This window comes from Protomyctophum bolini, assembly GCF_963924005.1.
Source record: "Protomyctophum bolini genome assembly, chromosome: 1".
Classification (NCBI taxonomy): Eukaryota; Metazoa; Chordata; class Actinopteri; order Myctophiformes; family Myctophidae; genus Protomyctophum; species Protomyctophum bolini.
In genome coordinates this window covers 2,532,520-2,550,895 of record NC_137862.1, presented here as the reverse complement: position 1 = coordinate 2,550,895, position 18,376 = coordinate 2,532,520, and the positions used below count along the sequence as shown (strand labels likewise).

At 44.0% G+C, this 18,376-nt stretch overlaps 1 protein-coding gene across 1 annotated transcript in view; it reads left to right on the top strand.

Moving 5' to 3' along the window:
• The window catches only part of LOC308314390 (LIM domain only protein 7-like), a gene marked incomplete at its 3' end in the record, with an annotated part of 33,687 nt that extends 18,251 nt beyond the window's left edge, over positions 1 to 15,436 (top strand). Inside the window, exons 14-30 of the mRNA XM_080762008.1 lie at positions 1,371 to 2,270; positions 2,865 to 2,927; positions 3,211 to 3,325; positions 3,978 to 4,139; positions 4,967 to 5,139; positions 5,239 to 5,287; positions 5,411 to 5,470; positions 5,966 to 6,001; positions 6,906 to 6,931; positions 7,262 to 7,372; positions 7,852 to 7,944; positions 9,381 to 9,838; positions 11,343 to 11,395; positions 11,492 to 11,672; positions 13,446 to 13,649; positions 14,343 to 14,451; positions 15,308 to 15,436. Coding sequence (XP_080618134.1) covers positions 1,371 to 2,270; positions 2,865 to 2,927; positions 3,211 to 3,325; positions 3,978 to 4,139; positions 4,967 to 5,139; positions 5,239 to 5,287; positions 5,411 to 5,470; positions 5,966 to 6,001; positions 6,906 to 6,931; positions 7,262 to 7,372; positions 7,852 to 7,944; positions 9,381 to 9,838; positions 11,343 to 11,395; positions 11,492 to 11,672; positions 13,446 to 13,649; positions 14,343 to 14,451; positions 15,308 to 15,436 — 2,922 coding nt within the window. The remainder of the gene's footprint in view (positions 1 to 1,370; positions 2,271 to 2,864; positions 2,928 to 3,210; positions 3,326 to 3,977; positions 4,140 to 4,966; positions 5,140 to 5,238; positions 5,288 to 5,410; positions 5,471 to 5,965; positions 6,002 to 6,905; positions 6,932 to 7,261; positions 7,373 to 7,851; positions 7,945 to 9,380; positions 9,839 to 11,342; positions 11,396 to 11,491; positions 11,673 to 13,445; positions 13,650 to 14,342; positions 14,452 to 15,307) is intronic.
• Between the last annotated feature and the right edge of the window lie 2,940 nt (positions 15,437 to 18,376).

Sequence of the window (18,376 nt, the reverse complement as noted above, 5' to 3'; positions counted from 1 at the left end):
ATAGCATCATAGTCAGTATTAATAACCCTTGGATGAGTCTGTGAATAGCATCATAGTCAGTATTAATAACCCTTGGATGAGTCTGTGAATAGCATCATAGTCAGTATTAATAACCCTTGGATGAGTCTGTGAATAGCATCATAGTCAGTATTAATAACCCTTGTATGAGTCTGTGAATAGCATCACCTTCAGTATTAATAACCCTTGTATGAGTCTGTGAATAGCATCACCTTCAGTATTAATAACCCTTGTATGAGTCTGTGAATAGCATCACCTTCAGTATTAATAACCCTTGTATGAGTCTGTGAATAGCATCACCTTCAGTATTAATAACCCTTGTATGAGTCTGTGAATAGCATCATCGTTAGTATTAATAACCCTTGGATGAGTCTGTGAATAGCATCATCGTTAGTATTAATAACCCTTGTATGAGTCTGTGAATAGCATCACCTTCAGTATTAATAACCCTTGTATGAGTCTGTGAATAGCATCATCGTTAGTATTAATAACCCTTGGATGAGTCTGTGAATAGCATCATAGTCAGTATTAATAACCCTTGTATGAGTCTGTGAATAGCATCATAGTCAGTATTAATAACCCTTGGATGAGTCTGTGAATAGCATCATCGTTAGTATTAATAACCCTTGTATGAGTCTGTGAATAGCATCATAGTCAGTATTAATAACCCTTGGATGAGTCTGTGAATAGCATCATCGTTAGTATTAATAACCCTTGTATGAGTCTGTGAATAGCATCATAGTCAGTATTAATAACCCTTGTATGAGTCTGTGAATAGCATCATAGTCAGTATTAATAACCCTTGGATGAGTCTGTGAATAGCATCATAGTCAGTATTAATAACCCTTGTATGAGTCTGTGAATAGCATCATAGTCAGTATTAATAACCCTTGTATGAGTCTGTGAATAGCATCATCGTTAGTATTAATAACCCTTGGATGAGTCTGTGAATAGCATCATAGTCAGTATTAATAACCCTTGGATGAGTCTGTGAATAGCATCATAGTCAGTATTAATAACCCTTGTATGAGTCTGTGAATAGCATCATCATCAGTATTAATAACTGTCAAAAGCTGCACTAGATACTCACTCCTCTAGCCTTAGAAGACATTGGCTTAAAAGCCTTTATTTTTAACTGTCACAAATGCCCGTCTAACATGTACATTTGGACAGTACTTTATTGGATGTATGTATATTGTATTGTGTTTTGTATGTTTCTCTAGGAGTCTGCAATAAAGGCATTCATTCATAATATAGGGTCTAGTGATTAAAGCCGTCTTTGGCCAGGCAGTTGTGTGCTTTATAGAACGTACTAACATCTGTCAAATGATACATGTACCCACATTACCCAGGGACCTGCTATTGGAGCCATGCCTGCCGCTGATACCTCCGTCTTCGGAGGAGAGGGCCTCCATTCGGCCACCATTGGCTCGGACGCGGCAGCAGGAGTCACAACAACCCCTTCGTTGGAACGCCCTTTCAGCTCACAGACACACGTGGTGAAGGCCCAGCCTGGAGGACCAGAGCTTCCTTTCAGCTCACAGACACACGTGGTGAAGGCCCAGCCTGGAGGACCAGAGCTTCCTTTCAGCTCACAGACACACGTGGTGAAGGCCCAACCTGGAGGACCAGAGCTTCCTTTCAACTCACAGACACACGTGGTGAAGGCCCAACCTGGAGGACCAGAGCTTCCTTTCAACTCACAGACACACGTGGTGAAGGCCCAGCCTGGAGGACCAGAGCTTCCTTTCAGCTCACAGACACACGAGGTGAAGGCCCAGCCGGGACCAGAGCTTCCAAGCCAGATCTCTTCTCTGACCGTAACATGGTTGCCAAACGGCCCTGCCGCCTCAACTCTCGTCGACGGCACCACAGTTACAAAAAGGTCTATATCGAGTACAGACGACAGTTTAATAAGTCACCAGGAACTCTCATCCAGCGGTCACGACTTCGCCTGCAGTCCGCTTGGCCAGCCAGCGGCGGATCCTCTGACCTCCGAGGGGACCCTAGGGGAGCATCACGAGGAGGCCCGTGCCCAGCAGACTTCCAGCCGAGGCCAGCAGGCCGCCAACCTCTACCGCTACAGCTCCAGATCCATGTCCTACGGGTCGAGCTCCTCCTCCTCCGCCAGCCTGCCGCGAGGTTTCAGACGCTCAGAGGGCTCCACCCGGCTGTCGGCCGCCATCACCGCCAGACCTTTTGGAAGCAAGCCCTCCAGAGTGTCCTCTTCGTTGGCCAGACTACAGTGTAACGTGAGTTGAGCTTTGAGTTTGAAATAACCCATTTTGACCTGAGATCAGATTCTATAAGCATAACGTAATACTAACACCAACGGGTTCCCGCCCCAACATGGGATAATGGCCACTGTACGCATGGCATGCTGCAAAGTATGCTCAATAATTGCTGTTCACCGTAACATTTTCCAAAGTGTTTGTATAAAAGAGGGCATTTGTGTGACACACATCTAGTGTTACCTACAGTAAGTATTCTCTGATCCCCTTTCCCATTAATAATGGAACCTCTGCTGCATCGTTGGGTGACTAGTGTTGACTTACAGTAGTACAAGTGTCACTCTCACCTACATGCACTTACCGGTAGGTTGTCACAGAATAACCGCAATAAAAATGCATAATTTAAGAAAGGAGAGGGTGATGATAATGACATTGTATTTGTAGTAGGTGTTTAAATATATAATAGCGTTCCAATTATTGTGTTGCATGTTGATCCATTTTAGGGGATGAAAAGATGTCATCGCAGGAAAAAGCACTGTACTTGCAAACCTGCATTTTCCTACAGATGATTCAGTATATTTATTACCCACACCTTTTGTTTGAATAATTCTCCAGGTGAACGACAATAAGGACCTTCTGTGTATACGGACTACGAATCCCCGCTCTGACCCCTCTGAGGTATGTGTTCTTTGTGCCGCTCTTTTATTTGATGTAATGCTTTTTATTTGCCAGCAGTGTCCCCCTTATTAAATTATGTTGGAGCATTTAAAATGTACACACACTTTATCCCCTGTGCCTATTCGCTTGTAGTACTGTACGCCATCAACGGCTCCTGTTTCCTCCAGGAAGCTCAGGACATTGGATCATGAGGTGTCACCTTTACGTGTGTGTGTGTGTGTGTGTGTGTGTGTGTGTGTGTGTGTGTGTGTGTGTGTGTGTCCGTCCCTCCCTCCCCCCCTAGGTGCATTTCAGTGACATGCGGGTGAGTCTGACTCTTAAACCCAACAGTAGACCAGACTTTGGTTTGCAGACTCAATGGGACTCCACTGGTGCAAGAGTTACATCCGTTCAACCCGGTAAGACTCTTCTGTGTTCAACGTCTAGCTTGACGTCGTATACTTGATGTTGTTTTTATTGTTAGGGTTCATGGTATCGAATGCATCTTTTCATCTGAACAAGGTCTTTGTATAAACACCGTGTAATCTGATCAACGTCAAACATGTAGAATTCAACTGGGCCTGATTAGAAATGCTACCGTTCTTCCAAAGAAATGGCAAAAATGGCAGTTGACTTACAAGATCACAATACTCCTGTACGACAAAGTAGTAGGCTATTCATTTAGAGAGAAAAAACGATATGGCGATGCAAGGTTTCTGGCTGACAGCAACAATATGTAAATGGTTATATAAATAAAACGGAAGTGCAAAACCTGTCCAGTGTTGTAGGTGAAGGGTGGTCCACATTATTTTTATTAACTTTTTCTAACTAATTCTAACTAACTATAACAATGACCGTGGCAAAGGAGATTGTTGTAGTGTTCGGTGTGGACTGTCATGAATGTTTGACAAGAGAAGTGTGACTTATTCAGTATTATGCTGATCGCTGCCAAACAGTCTTAGCCTTACTGACCTAGTCCTTCATTTGTAATCGCTCCTCAACTCGTGGCTTCTATTCGTCCTCTGTTTGCTGTTGGAACAGTTCCTCCTCAAGACTTTATTTCGTCCTCAGGCAGCCCAGCCGACTTTTGCCAGCTTTGTGTCGGGGATGAGATTGTGGACATTAATGGGTTGACGGTAACACAGATGAGCTACGACCAGTGGAAGGACACCATGACTTCGGCCTTACAGATCGGCAATCTGAATATGGATATTCGACGCTACGGGAACAAGGGTGAGAGAAAGAATCGAGGGCAAAATAGTGCTGTTTTTTTTCACACCCTACTTCCTGAAGTTGTGCTCATTCAGTATTTTAGTCTGACGTCATTTTGTAGTGCTACGTTACGTCCGGGTCCAAGTGGCACCAGCTCCCGTCCGCATCTCATTGTAAATAGAATATCTAAACGCGTGAATCTTTTTACAATGACGTTATTTTTCAGAAAGGAAGCCATTGAGGGTTAAAATGGGTCTTAATGCTTCCAACTCGAGTAGAATTATTAATGTTTTGTACAAGTGTCCATGACAACAAAAATATATGATGTCGAGTCTGGAGACAATAAAGACTATTATTATCATTATTATTGAAGGTGGCAACAGTCCATTTGCTCCATAAAATATTTCAGGGGCATATTTAGAATTTGTGCAGGCTTTAGTATGTTGAATCTAGTTTGCATTAATGAGGATTTAGTTTACACAATAAAATAAAATGGCGATAGTATTCCATGTGGGGAAGACGGCCTGTCACAGCCAGATTTGGGAGAGCAGCAGCTTTGTTTGGTAAAATGAGACTTTCGTGGTTGTTTTCGTCTCAGATTTAGTCCGACGGAGCGTCACAGTATAACTCCATGGGGACACAGTATAACTTTATGGGGACACAAAAGACACACAAAAGTAGGACCCGGAAGTATCTTAGGAGGGGGCGCTCACGTCACAGCTAAAATACTGAATAGTATTTAGCAAATCAACTTCTAAGAAACTCCTTTTAGCAGCAGGGATAGACGTTTACCATTGGCCACATGCAGTACATCTAACCAATGTTTCTGATTGGCTGGTTCTCAACAGACTGGGGCACCAATGGAGGAGCTCATCCCAACCAGGCGGTGTGTCAGAGCAGAAAGACGCTCGATCTGACAGCTGGAGGGCCAATGCTGATTGGTCGAAACCGCCAAACCGCCGTCTCTACCGAAGCCACCACGGTCACCAAATCTTCCCAACAAAATGGACAGGCGGTCAATGTGAGCTGCAATACTATTATTATGTGGTTTCATTTTTATATGATAAATTGACATGGATGATGTGGGACTGGTGAAGATTTGATCTGTTCAATTCCCCAGTGGACGGCATGTCAAGAAGCAGATGGAGACTTAATTGGAAGAAGTAAAGGTAATAATTATAACATAACTCTGTTTTTTAATCTCCAAGAGAAACCCAGTCTAGTAATTATTTTGTATAGTGCATTTAAACTTGTCTCACTTGTCTGCATTGCACAACACTCCCCATGTGTAGATTATGGACATATTATTTTGAAAAACTGGCAAAGGAGAGCAGACTTTTTCACCCCGAAAGGTAAAAGCTATCTTGAATTGCAGCTGCTTGTAGCTTTTGGTGGCTTTTGGCTTGTCTGTCAGAACATGTAGAGATGGTGAATGAGAATGAAAGGTTAGTACCGGTCAATCATTTGAGGGTAACGAAGATGGACTCCACTCGGGAATACAATAATAATAAAACTTTATTTGTATAGCACCTTTCATGACATGAAATGCAGCTCAAAGTGCTTTACAGAGCAATGGAGATTTTTTTTAAATAAAAGCAAGGCCTAAACATTAAAAAACAAGAGCAGTAATGCAATACAGTGAGGACATGAATAACAAAAAATAAAAGATCAATTAAAAGCAAGGGTTGTAGAAGTGGGTCTTGAGCTGTGCTTTAAAAATGTCTACAGAGGCTGCCTGACGAAAGTACAGTGGCTTTTCTGGCCTTGACAGCGCGTACATCCAAACAGAAAAGTAAACGACTGAAAGGCAGGAATACAACTTATACACATGTGACCTCTCTCTGCAGGTTGTCAAGGGGTCAGCTCATGGGTGTACTTATGTGGTACAGTACTTGTGTGGTGTGCATTTTAAGAGCATGCTAGATGTGGTGCAGTAGTTGTGTCGTGTGCTGACTGGCTACTTTTTGCAACCCATTACACACATTGCAGCTATGTGTGTCATTTAATTGTCTCCACCAGGCCGAAGGACAGGGGGGAGAGTATGTTCTGCACTCCGTCCGTCCTTCCGTCCGTGTGTCCGTCCATTATCAGCTAATCGCCGGCACCGTTGGCCCGATCCACGCCAGATTTTGCACACACACTCCCTGGATGCCAACGACTAACCTCTGCCCCAAATATTCCTCAACGGCCTGTTATAGCGCCACCATGAGGCCGATTTAGGCAAAACACACGTCCGTTATCAGCTAATCTCCGCCACCGTTGGCCCGATCCATGCCAAACTTTGCACACACACACTCCCTGGATGCCAAGGACGAACCTCTGCCCCAAATATTCCTCAACGGCCTATTATAGTGCCACCAGGAGGCCACAACCTGACCTGCCCTGGTGGAGACCTGTGCCGATTGGCACTTTATCTTGTTTAGGCTGTTATTATCTTTATTTATATTTAGGCATGATATAATATTGCATGCTGTTATGTCTTTTTTTTGGGGAAATTCCACTCATTTTCAACATTTTACTATGTCATTAATATACAGTACCTTAGAGCTGTTGTGTGGAAATAATTTTTTAAAAAGTCCCCCCCCCCCCCCCCCATTCTGTTTCCTGTAGGTCTGAAAAAAATCTTTTAACAATTATTTCCACACAACAGCTCTAAGGTATATTAATGACATGGTGGAATTCCCCTTTAACTGCTTTGAGTATTTTTGTTGCGCAGTGCCCTTTTTATCTGTATGATTGACAGGAGCTGACGTCTCCTGTCGTATTAACTGTGTTTCCATCCTATAGGAGGATCAGAATCTGCTATATCAGATGTAAGTATAGTAGATGTCACTTCCATTTAGATCAGAAGCAAGGTTGTGGTGAATCAGCATTATCCCATTTTGGGTGGGAACGCCTTTTGGTGTTGGGCATTATGTTATGCTTTAGCTATTGAAAAATAGCAGATCTACAAGCTCATAGCGCGCCACCGAGTGGCGCGCTATGAGCTTGTAGGTCTGCTATTTTTGAAAAATCGTTGAACGACTGACATAGAAACATAGCTTTTTCAGAAAACTGTCGGGATGTAGAAGACATTTTTAGAATCTGATCTCAGGTCAGAATGGGTTATTATTACAGTGCAGTTGTATTTTTTGCGCCACCAGCTGCAGGTGCCATCTCTTAATCCCCCCTCATCCGACCGCTGGTCGTGGGACCTTGAAGGAGACCGCAGGCGCCAGGAGAGGTGGCAGGAGGAACAGGAGCGCCTCCTACAGGTCGGAATAAGTACTAGCACACTACTGGGTTCAAAACTCACTTTTACACAGAGACTTATCACTATGGGCTCCATTTTCGTCACCGCTAAACCCCTTATCCCTAAACTTCTTTGCCTTGTTTTACTATTTTGCAAAACATTTTTGAATAGTTAAAATGGCCAGTCTACAAGCTCACAACGTGTCAATGTAGATTGGTAAAAAAAAAAAAGGCATAGAAGTTTAGGGATAAGGGGTTTAGCGGTGATGAAAATGGAGCCCTTTGAAGAACCAATAACGTAGCCTGGCTAATAAGCCAGACCGAATCAGCCGTTTAAACCCACTCTTTGGGAGTGGGTTTAATCATGACTTGTCTTCATTTTGAGAGCATATACTGTAAGCTTAGCACAATACAAAAAAAATCCACAGTACGTTTCATAAAACTGTAGATTCAAATGATTGTTTTGTTGTAAGCGGCTGTGTTTGTTTTATTTGGTGTGTAGGAGCAGTACCAGCGTGATCAGCAGAGGCTGGATGCAGAGTGGCAGAGGGATCAACATGATGCTATGGGAGGCCAAGAGTACAAGAGACCAGAGGTGAATAGGTGTATCTTAACCCATTTTGGGGGCGGGGACCCCTTTTGGTGTTTATAGCATCATGTGTTATACTTTAGCTAGGCTATTGAAAAATAGCAGATCTACAAGCTCATAGCGCGGCACCGAGTGCCGCGCTACGAGCTTGTAGGTCTGCTATTTTTGAAAAATCGTGAAAATGTGGCGCAAATCTTTAAATATATTCTTTCACAGCGAACATTTTTAACTGAAATCTTTTCTTCCAGGGGGGGTCACTGGAACAACATATTTTCAGATGGGGGGGTCAGTGGCCAATTGAATATAATTTTTGGGGTCCTTGACGTGAAATATTGAGCACCACAGATATAGAAACATAGGGTATTTCAGAAAACTGTCAGTATTTAGAAGACTTTTTTTTTTTTTTTTTTCAATGTCTGGCCTAAATCGGTTAAGGGTGAAAATCATCAAATCACTGACCTGACCTTAATTGAAAGTCATTGAATTCATTTAAGAAAGAAACATTGCTCGAAAGTAGGGATTCCTAAACGGCTTTGCTTTATTTTTTCATACCATTGTTCCAACATTACATTACATTACATACCCCCTTCTGAAAATATGTCTGATCTTTTTCAATTAGATTACATTATAATTAACTTAATTCATTATGTACCGGTGGCCCAGTGGGTAGTTATTTTTTCCTAAATTAAATTTGGCAAAAGAAAGGCTGGTTATGTGGCCTATTTTTGGAGTCACTGTTGGATCATAATTTGTATAATAATTAAGCAATATTACACAAGAGGGTGTGGTTTAACGTGATTATTGCCACGACAGTGATGCGGTCAGGAACGAGACGTAGTCGAGTTCCGCAAGCATCACTGAAGTAGATATTGCAATTATACAACAGTTACCCTTAAAACTAAGAAAATCGCTGAAAGAATATATTTTCTTTAATGACAGATGTAGTCACTATGACCACAAATGTCCCAAGAAACTAGCTAGCCTAAAGCCACCGAGTTTGCTAGCGCTCTGGGAGAACAGAAGCTGAACTCTTGTTGTTTTGATTAGGTGGTGAATGGTGCTTTTCACTCCTGTGTCAATTATCTAATGTGATCCTGGTCTCTACACACCCTCTGCCAACCTGGGGAGAGCAACGGACTTGAACTCATGCTTCCTTCATGCCTGAGTGTCCAAGTTGCTCCTTTACACCTGACAGGGGGGAGTTTCCCTGGCTGGACGTAGCGCGTGGCAGGAACACGTTATTCCAACCAGTTCCTTTCCCCTCCATCAGGCGCCCCGGCTGGCCAGGGGGAGGCAGTTTAGAGACCAGGATTACTGCATGTTTTTTGTGAGGGTGCTGGTTTAATCCACGGCTAGAAGGCAATGTTTCAACCCAATCAGATTGCTTCCTCGAAAACGTCGACCTGTGGTATAATTATATTTACTTAATGTATTTGGAACAGAGCTCCTGTGAGTTGACCTGCCGTACTGTAAGCCGACCCCAGGCTGTGAATGGAGTGACCGGTGGTCTCAACAAGGACGTTGAGCAACGCACTGCCGCAGAGGAGCGCTCCAAGTTTAACAGTGTGAATGGAGTGACCAGTCACAGCGCTGCAGAGGAGCGCTCCAAGTTTAACAGTGTGAATGGAGTGACCAGTCACAGCGCTGCAGAGGAGCGCTCCAAGTTTAACAGTGTGAATGGAGTGACCAGTCACAGCGCTGCTGAGGAGCGCTCCAAGTTTAACAGTGTGAATGGAGTGACCAGTCACAGCGCTGCTGAGGAGCGCTCCAAGTTTAACAGTGTGAATGGAGTGACCAGTCACAGCGCTGCAGAGGAGCGCTCCAAGTTTAACAGTCCAGTTTCAAGCCCCCAGAAGGAGGAGCTGGGAGAGAAACACGACAACCAGACAGAACGACAGTGGTAAACAACCTTTATGTTTTGATGTGATGAGCATTAATGCTGTTGCTGCTGCTTATTATTACTCTCCTGGGTGCAATCATGTCCACTTTGAAGCGCTTCACGTTTAACCCATTTTTGGTGTTTTAAACTAAGCACTATGTTATACTTTAGCTATTGAAAAATAGCAGATCTACAGGCTCGTAGCGCGCCACTCGTAGGTCTACTATTTTTGAAAAATCGTGAAAATGTGCCTCAAATCCTTTTTTTCAGAGTTTCAGTTTTTTAACTCAAATCTTTGCTTCTGGGGGAGGGTCCATGGAACAACATATTTCCAGATGGGGGTCGGCGGCATATTGCATATCATTTTTGGGGTCCTTGACATGAAATATTGAGAACCACTGATATAGAAACATGAGGTTTTTCAGAAAAAAAATACATTTTAAAAAGAAATGTTTTTCCCCGCCTAAATGGGTTAAATGTGTGATGGGTCTAATTGCTCTTTCTGCTCATTGGCTGGGTCTAATTGCTGCTGATGCTCATTGGCTGGGTCTAATTGCTGCGGATGCTGCTTCTCTAGGGCTGGAGACTCTTGTGGCTTTGTGAAGCTGTCTGCTGCCGACAGGTCAGTGCATCCTTTACTCACTTGGGCTTTTGGTGTTATAAATAACCCCTTTAAATGTAGTGTACACTTTTCATTATCCGCCCATTATCCAACCGCATTAATCACCTCGTCCTATTTATATTATCTGCACGCACCGAATGTACTTGTACAACAAATGGTCACTCACCACTGTCGTTCATTATCGTATATATCCATATCCATGATAACAAGCCGTTAAGTCTTAATTGACTTTCTCATTTCAGGGTTAAGAACTTAAATCCCTCCCGGTCCCACTTCAAACGTTTATTCCTCCTTTATTATAGGCACTATAAAAGGAATAAAATAAATGGTGCATTTATATAGCGCCTTGGATAAAAGCGCTATTTAAATGCACCATTTATTTTATTTATTTTATAGTTGCATAGATTGTGCATTACCTTCACCCATTCACACACACATTCATACACCGATGGCGGCGGAAACCATGCAAGGCACCGACCAGCACATCGGGAGCAAATAGGGGTTCAGTGTCTTGCTCGAGGACACTTGGACACTAAGCTCTGGGGGAGCCCACAGGGTTCGAACTGGCAGCCTCGCGGTTACCATCCACTGTCCAGCCACTCTACCCCTGAACCACCGCCACCCTCTATAGATGTCATTAATTTATTTCCCGCATTATTTCACCCAAGGTTTAGACTATATTAATTAATAATTATATTTAATTGACTGAACTGTGGCAACTGCGGCTATAACCTCCTAGCCTGGCTAATAAGCCAGACCGAATCAGCCAGTGTCGTGTGATATTAGTCTGGCTTATTAGCCAGGCTAATAACTGCCATCTGCATCTCTGGTGTAAAGGTCCTATGCAATAAATCTCCATTATGAAATGTATACTTACCGTTTGCCCCGTCTCTCCTCTCACAGGCGAAAGTCAAAGTCTACTCCGGCATTAGGTGGCCGTCACAAGCAGGCAAAAGGTTAGTCTACACAAGGTGGCGAAAAGTGTTTTAACTCTGGGTATACAATATTCCCTGGTATAATTAATGTCTCTTGTGTTCATCTCGTGGTTCCAGGAGATGAACACAAGAAAAAAAGTGTTTTTGAGCCATCTGTGTCAAAGGCAGAGAAAGAGAGGCAGCAGATCTTGGAGGAAATGAGGAAGAGAAATCAGCTTCTAAACGACAACAGCTGGATTCGCCAACGCATCCCCACTGCATGCAAGGAGCCTGCCTATGTTGGAGTTCCACTGAGGAGGTGGGTACCTGCTTGAGTTCCACTGAGGAGGTGGGTACCTGCTTGAGTTCCACTGAGGAGGTGGGTACCTGCTTGAGTTCCACTGAGGAGGTGGGTACCTGCTTGAGTTCCACTGAGGAGGTGGGTACCTGCTTGAGTTCCACTGAGGAGGTGGGTACCTGCTTGAGTTCCACTGAGGAGGTGGGTACCTGCTTGAGTTCCACTGAGGAGGTGGGTACCTGCTTGAGTTCCACTGAGGAGGTGGGTACCTGCTTGAGTTCCACTGAGGAGGTGGGTACCTGCTTGAGTTCCACTGAGGAGGTGGGTACCTGCCTGAGTTCCACTGAGGAGGTGGGTACCTGCTTGAGTTCCACTGAGGAGGTGGGTACCTGCTTGAGTTCCACTGAGGAGGTGGGTACCTGCTTGAGTTCCACTGAGGAGGTGGGTACCTGCTTGAGTTCCACTGAGGAGGTGGGTACCTGCTTGAGTTCCACTGAGGAGGTGGGTACCTGCTTGAGTTCCACTGAGGAGGTGGGTACCTGCTTGAGTTCCACTGAGGAGGTGGGTACCTGCTTGAGTTCCACTGAGGAGGTGGGTACCTGCTTGAGTTCCACTGAGGAGGTGGGTACCTGCTTGAGTTCCACTGAGGAGGTGGGTACCTGCTTGAGTTCCACTGAGGAGGTGGGTACCTGCTTGAGTTCCACTGAGGAGGTGGGTACCTGCTTGAGTTCCACTGAGGAGGTGGGTACCTGCCTGAGTTCCACTGAGGAGGTGGGTACCTGCTTGAGTTCCACTGAGGAGGTGGGTACCTGCTTGAGTTCCACTGAGGAGGTGGGTACCTGCTTGAGTTCCACTGAGGAGGTGGGTACCTGCTTGAGTTCCACTGAGGAGGTGGGTACCTGCTTGAGTTCCACTGAGGAGGTGGGTACCTGCTTGAGTTCCACTGAGGAGGTGGGTACCTGCCTGAGTTCCACTGAGGAGGTGGGTACCTGCTTGAGTTCCACTGAGGAGGTGGGTACCTGCTTGAGTTCCACTGAGGAGGTGGGTACCTGCTTGAGTTCCACTGAGGAGGTGGGTACCTGCTTGAGTTCCACTGAGGAGGTGGGTACCTGCTTGAGTTCCACTGAGGAGGTGGGTACCTGCTTGAGTTCCACTGAGGAGGTGGGTACCTGCTTGAGTTCCACTGAGGAGGTGGGTACCTGCTTGAGTTCCACTGAGGAGGTGGGTACCTGCTTGAGTTCCACTGAGGAGGTGGGTACCTGCTTGAGTTCCACTGAGGAGGTGGGTACCTGCTTGAGTTCCACTGAGGAGGTGGGTACCTGCTTGAGTTCCACTGAGGAGGTGGGTACCTGCTTGAGTTCCACTGAGGAGGTGGGTACCTGCTTGAGTTCCACTGAGGAGGTGGGTACCTGCTTGAGTTCCACTGAGGAGGTGGGTACCTGCTTGAGTTCCACTGAGGAGGTGGGTACCTGCTTGAGTTCCACTGAGGAGGTGGGTACCTGCTTGAGTTCCACTGAGGAGGTGGGTACCTGCTTAACCACCCCTAAGCCCATATATAACTTGTTGTATGACAAATGGTGATAATTACCAATCTACAAGCTCACAACCTCTTGCATTTTGAGCTCTGCCCGTGCACTTGTACATCTGTACATCAGGTTTTGAGATTTTGTAAGTTTGGGGCAAATGTTTGTCTGTCTTGCTTACAAAGCAATTAAGCTATGAGGCACTGCTTAAGCACTTTCAACCAGGTGGACATTTTTCAAACATTCACAGTACTTTATGTTGTCCCATCAGGTACGAGTCCCTGGATAACATCCACACCTCCTGGCATCAGGCCCCAGGTTCCACCTCACGTCCTCAGTCGGCGGCTGGATACCCCACCACTAACTGCACCTCACGCTACAGCCTGGGGTCGGAGATGACACACAGACTAGCATCTTGTACCATGAGAGAGGAGCCGTCCGCCCAAGCCCTGCCCAGTTCTCAGCAAGGCACCAGGTACTATAATGTGAATCAGTCTGGACTGTTTTACATTGTCCGCATGTTGTGTGTTTTCGTGTGGCGTTTCTTTCTAGAGCCTGACCCCAGATTGTTTTTGTCTAGGCTACGACCTGATTTTGGAGAGTCGTAGTAGACTACCAAACGATCGACATTTGACACATTTGAAAACGTGTGAATATGTTCACCTATATTGACATGACAATTGCCAATTAGGGGTGTCAAAAAAATCTATTCGAATTAGAATCGCGATTCCCGTTATGAACGATTCAAAATCGATTCATAATTTCCAAAAATCGTTTTTTATTTTTTAACTTTTTTTTGTTACAGTCACAGTAAACATGTCTTCAGTCATTTTCAAGTTACTGTAGTATTAGTCACTTCAGTTGGCTGGAGTAGATTGTGATGAAATCCTATGTATTGAATCGAGAATCATTTTGAATAGAGAATCGTTTTTAATCTGGGAAAAGAAAATCGTTTTTGGATTGAGAATCGATTTTGAATCGAATCGTGACCCCAAGAATCTGAATCGAATCGTGAGACACCCAAAGATTCACAGGCCTATTTCCAATATTGATGTCGTCAAAAAAGCCAAATAATTACTGATACATCGATCAAAACATTTATATTAACCTGGCTCTGCAACTGATATTTGAGTGTGCATGTTCATAGAGTTGGTCATTCCTGCCCCAGGTTGGTGAGTGGCCGAAGGATTTGCTGTGTGTGTGAGCATGTCCTGGGTAGGGGGGCGGCCATGGTCATCGAGACCCTGGGGCTCTGTTTCCACTTCACCTGCTTCCAGGTGAGAGGTCACAGATGGGTTTGAGCTGTAGATCCCAAAGGCTGCTGCTATTACCTTTTTATTTATTTATAAGCACACGCACGTATCTCAGAGACTCCCTTTCCTTCACTTCAACGCTTCCTTTCTCACTATGTAGTCTTTCAGTCCTGTGGGATCTTTCTACCTCTCCTTTCAGTTTGTAGGATCTTTCTACCTCTCCTTTCAGTTTGAAGGGTTGAAGTTGTAGACTAGAACAGGGGGTTCTCAACGTTTTTGGCCGGGGACCCCCGGAAATACTTTGGCAATGTCTCTGGACCCCCGCCCCGCCCCGCCCAGCCCCCTCCCGACCCCAAATATAAATTGACTGCTACAATAACCTTAATAATAGAGACAATGCACCATAAATAAATACTGAAACCAGATATAATCCTTAGGGAAGGTGTATGCATGTACTGTACTATGTGTACTATATGTAAACTCTTCATTTCCTTTTCCAGCCATTCAGTTGCAAAACAATTATAATAATAACCCTTTCTTTTTTTTTTAATATAATTTGGGGACCCCCCCAAAATAATTTAGCGACCCCCACCCCCCGAGGTGTCGCGACCCACGGGTTGAGAACCCCTGGAATAGAGGAAGCTTGACTTTTTCATGTTCACTGTAGGTTTGTCATTGGAACGGGATCTCCACATTTAGCTGTACTGTCTGGGGTCGATTTAGAATTGATGGATAGATGTAGAAACTCTTCTTTACTGAACAGTGAAGGTCTTTCAGTAAAGCTTTGCTGAGGTGAACAATTTGGTGATGGTCCGTAAACTCTGTCAGCTGAACTTCTCTTACATAATCAACCTCCCCCCCCCCCCCTCCCCCTCCCCAGTGTGTGGAATGTGGCCAACATCTGGGAGGAACAGAGGCAGGATCCCAGGTTCGAATCCGAAGTGGGAAGCCATTCTGTGACCTGTGCTACGTCAAGCTCAAATGTGAGTTTGATATGTTTTCTCAATAACAAATTACACACCTCACTCTCTCCACAGTTTACACCTCACCCTCTCCACAGTTTACACCTCACCCTTTCCACAGTTTACACCTCACCCTCTCCACAGTTTTCCTCATTTTATAATTGTTTGTACTTTTGGCTGTCAACATTTGATGCGCGCCATCTCTTAAGGCATATATGTCAAACTCAAGGCCCGGGGGCCAAATCAGGCCTGTGAATGAATTATCTTTGGCCCGCGGGATGATATTTAATTAGTATTAGAACTGGCCCTCTGGTATATTGCACGGACCACCATAATACTACAAGTCCTGCTTTGTGAGGATCATAGAACAGGAACCTGAGCTTAATAATAATGCATTTTCAGTTTTAAATGCATTTACTTTTTTGCTATTTGCCTGGGACGTCCTCCTGACCTATGGGACGTCCTCCTGACCGCGGTGCCCGTGTGTTGAAACACAGTCCGGCCCTTGACTTCTACCAATTTATTTATTTTGACCCAACGTGTATTTGAGTTTGACATCCCTGCCTTAAGGCCTTCACGCACCGTCTGCGAACGCCGCGCGTCAAAGCAGCCGCCTCCGTTATTTTCAATGAACCTATCCCACACCGGCGGCGTCCGACGCGCGCGTTCACTTCACGCCTCAGCCTGACGCTCCGATACGCCACTGTTCTATTTTCCAGGCGTTGCCGCGCGGCAACGCCTGTGCCGTGTCGCTGCGCACAGACGGTGTGTGTTGGGCTTTAGTCGCTCCGAATCATTGCATGTGACCTACACGCATCAAACGTCTGGAAATAGGTGGAATGTCGAGCATAGACAGATTCTGTAAATCATGTGCTTCTACACTTTCATTTTTTTGTAGATGGCTCTGCCCCCCCCATGTGACCAGAATGCATTGCGGCTCATTGAGGAGTAAAAGCCAACTTCAAGACACATTGCTTCATTCTGCTCTAATGAAAACTAACCACTACACAAATATACTTCATTCTGCTCTAATGAAAACTAACCACTACACAAATATACTTCATTCTGCTCTAATGAAAACTAACCACTACACAAATATACTTCATTCTGCTCTAATGAAAACTAACCACTACACAAATATACTTCATTCTGCTCTAATGAAAACTAACCACTACACAAATATACTTCATTCTGCTCTAATGAAAACTAACCACTACACAAAACAGCTATTTCAATCTATGCAATGTAATACTCACAAAGCCTTTTTAAATATACTGTCGCTGTAGGATAGAAAACGTGTGTAAACGGTACATTTTCAGGAAATGGGGAGAATTAATAACTATTCCAGACAGTGGATCCAACGTAGATATTTAGTCACAAGCTCACTGTTGCTCATTGTTTCAATATTTATAAATCCCAGAGATACACTTAACCACTTTCACAATTTTTCTACAAGCTGACAACATTGTGAGCTTGTAGATCTGCTTGATCTGTATCTGCTGTACTTTTTACACAACATTTTTTGTTGGGCATTCATTTTCCAAATATACATAATAATTATAAATGGAGATGGCCTATACTAGCTCTGGTCCATAGCCTTCTACTGCTTCAGTATAATAAGGCTATGAAGGCTATGGGACTTTCGGTTTTGAATCTCAAATTTCAGATTTGATTCTGATTCTGAATAAAAATAACGTTTTTGCTACTCACCAAAACAAAGGCGGGTTGTGTCATTAGAAAGCCTACTTTCCTTAGTGGAAGCACTCTGAGCCCCCCCCCCCTCCCCCCCACCACACGTATAAACGGTACTTTTTGGCCAAAAAGGGATTTTGTTTCCACTAGGAAAAAATTACTTTTAGTTACTCCAATGCGCCCTCTAACGATATTGCCCAGAGAATTGCCTCATAGAACATATTTTCCCCCCAGTGAAAAAAAAATCCCTTTCAGGCCAAAAAGTGGGTGGGGGGGCTCAGAGTGCGTCCACTAAGGAAAATAGGCTTCCTATAATGACACAACCCGCCTTTGTTTTGGTGAGTAGCAAAAACGTTATTTTTATTTACGCTAAAGAGGAGAGGCTGGTCTGATTTCGATTTGAGATTTAAAACCGAAAGTCCCATAGCCTTATACTGAAGCAGTAGAAGGCTATGGACCAGAGCTAATGTCCCACAAGGTTTCCCAACAAGACCAAATTCAATGTGATAGACTGAAACCCTTTAATTCTATACTTGGTATAGTCTTATTTAAATCTATGCAAAGTCATACACTTCCCAAGTGGACCCATGAGCAATGTACTGTACATTCTTGATGGCCTTGTTTTAATTGTCGCTCTTTTTATAGTCGTCTTAATAACTTTACTAAAATAAAATCATTGATTTGAATTAATAATATTTGAAATACAATTATGATATTTTGTGCTTGTAAAATGTTATTTAGACATAATGATGTTGACTTATTTAAGTTGTATGTGACTGTTGTGATTATCTTTGTCCTTCATTAGAGATGCTATTGTTTTCAGAGACTATTGAACCTGTAATAGGGGAGAATTGTATAAAGGCACTTTTTAATTTGTATTCAGGCACTTTTATCGCTATTACAAACTCACTGAGTGCACTTGGGTTTAAATCAGGTACTTTGTGTTTCTCATTAGATTAGCTAGAGGTATCGTACATTAGATTAGCTAGAGGTATCTTAACTAGCTAATTATCATGAACTGCTGGAATGTTTGCAAATAAAGATGTACTGAAGACATTGTCCTGGATGTGTTGCCATGTTTCACCACAGGATGGCATTGTTTACCTAATAGTAAAACCATGTTTTCAGTGTCGAAGGTACAGTAGGATAGTGTTTGGCTATACAGTGGTGGACGGTAACAAAGTATATTTAATTGAGTACTACACTAAAGATTTTGAGTCTGAGCTACATGGAGGTGATCAGCTTTTGTCACTGTTAAGGTGTCATGGAAGCCCAGGGTCCTGTTTCACAAAACT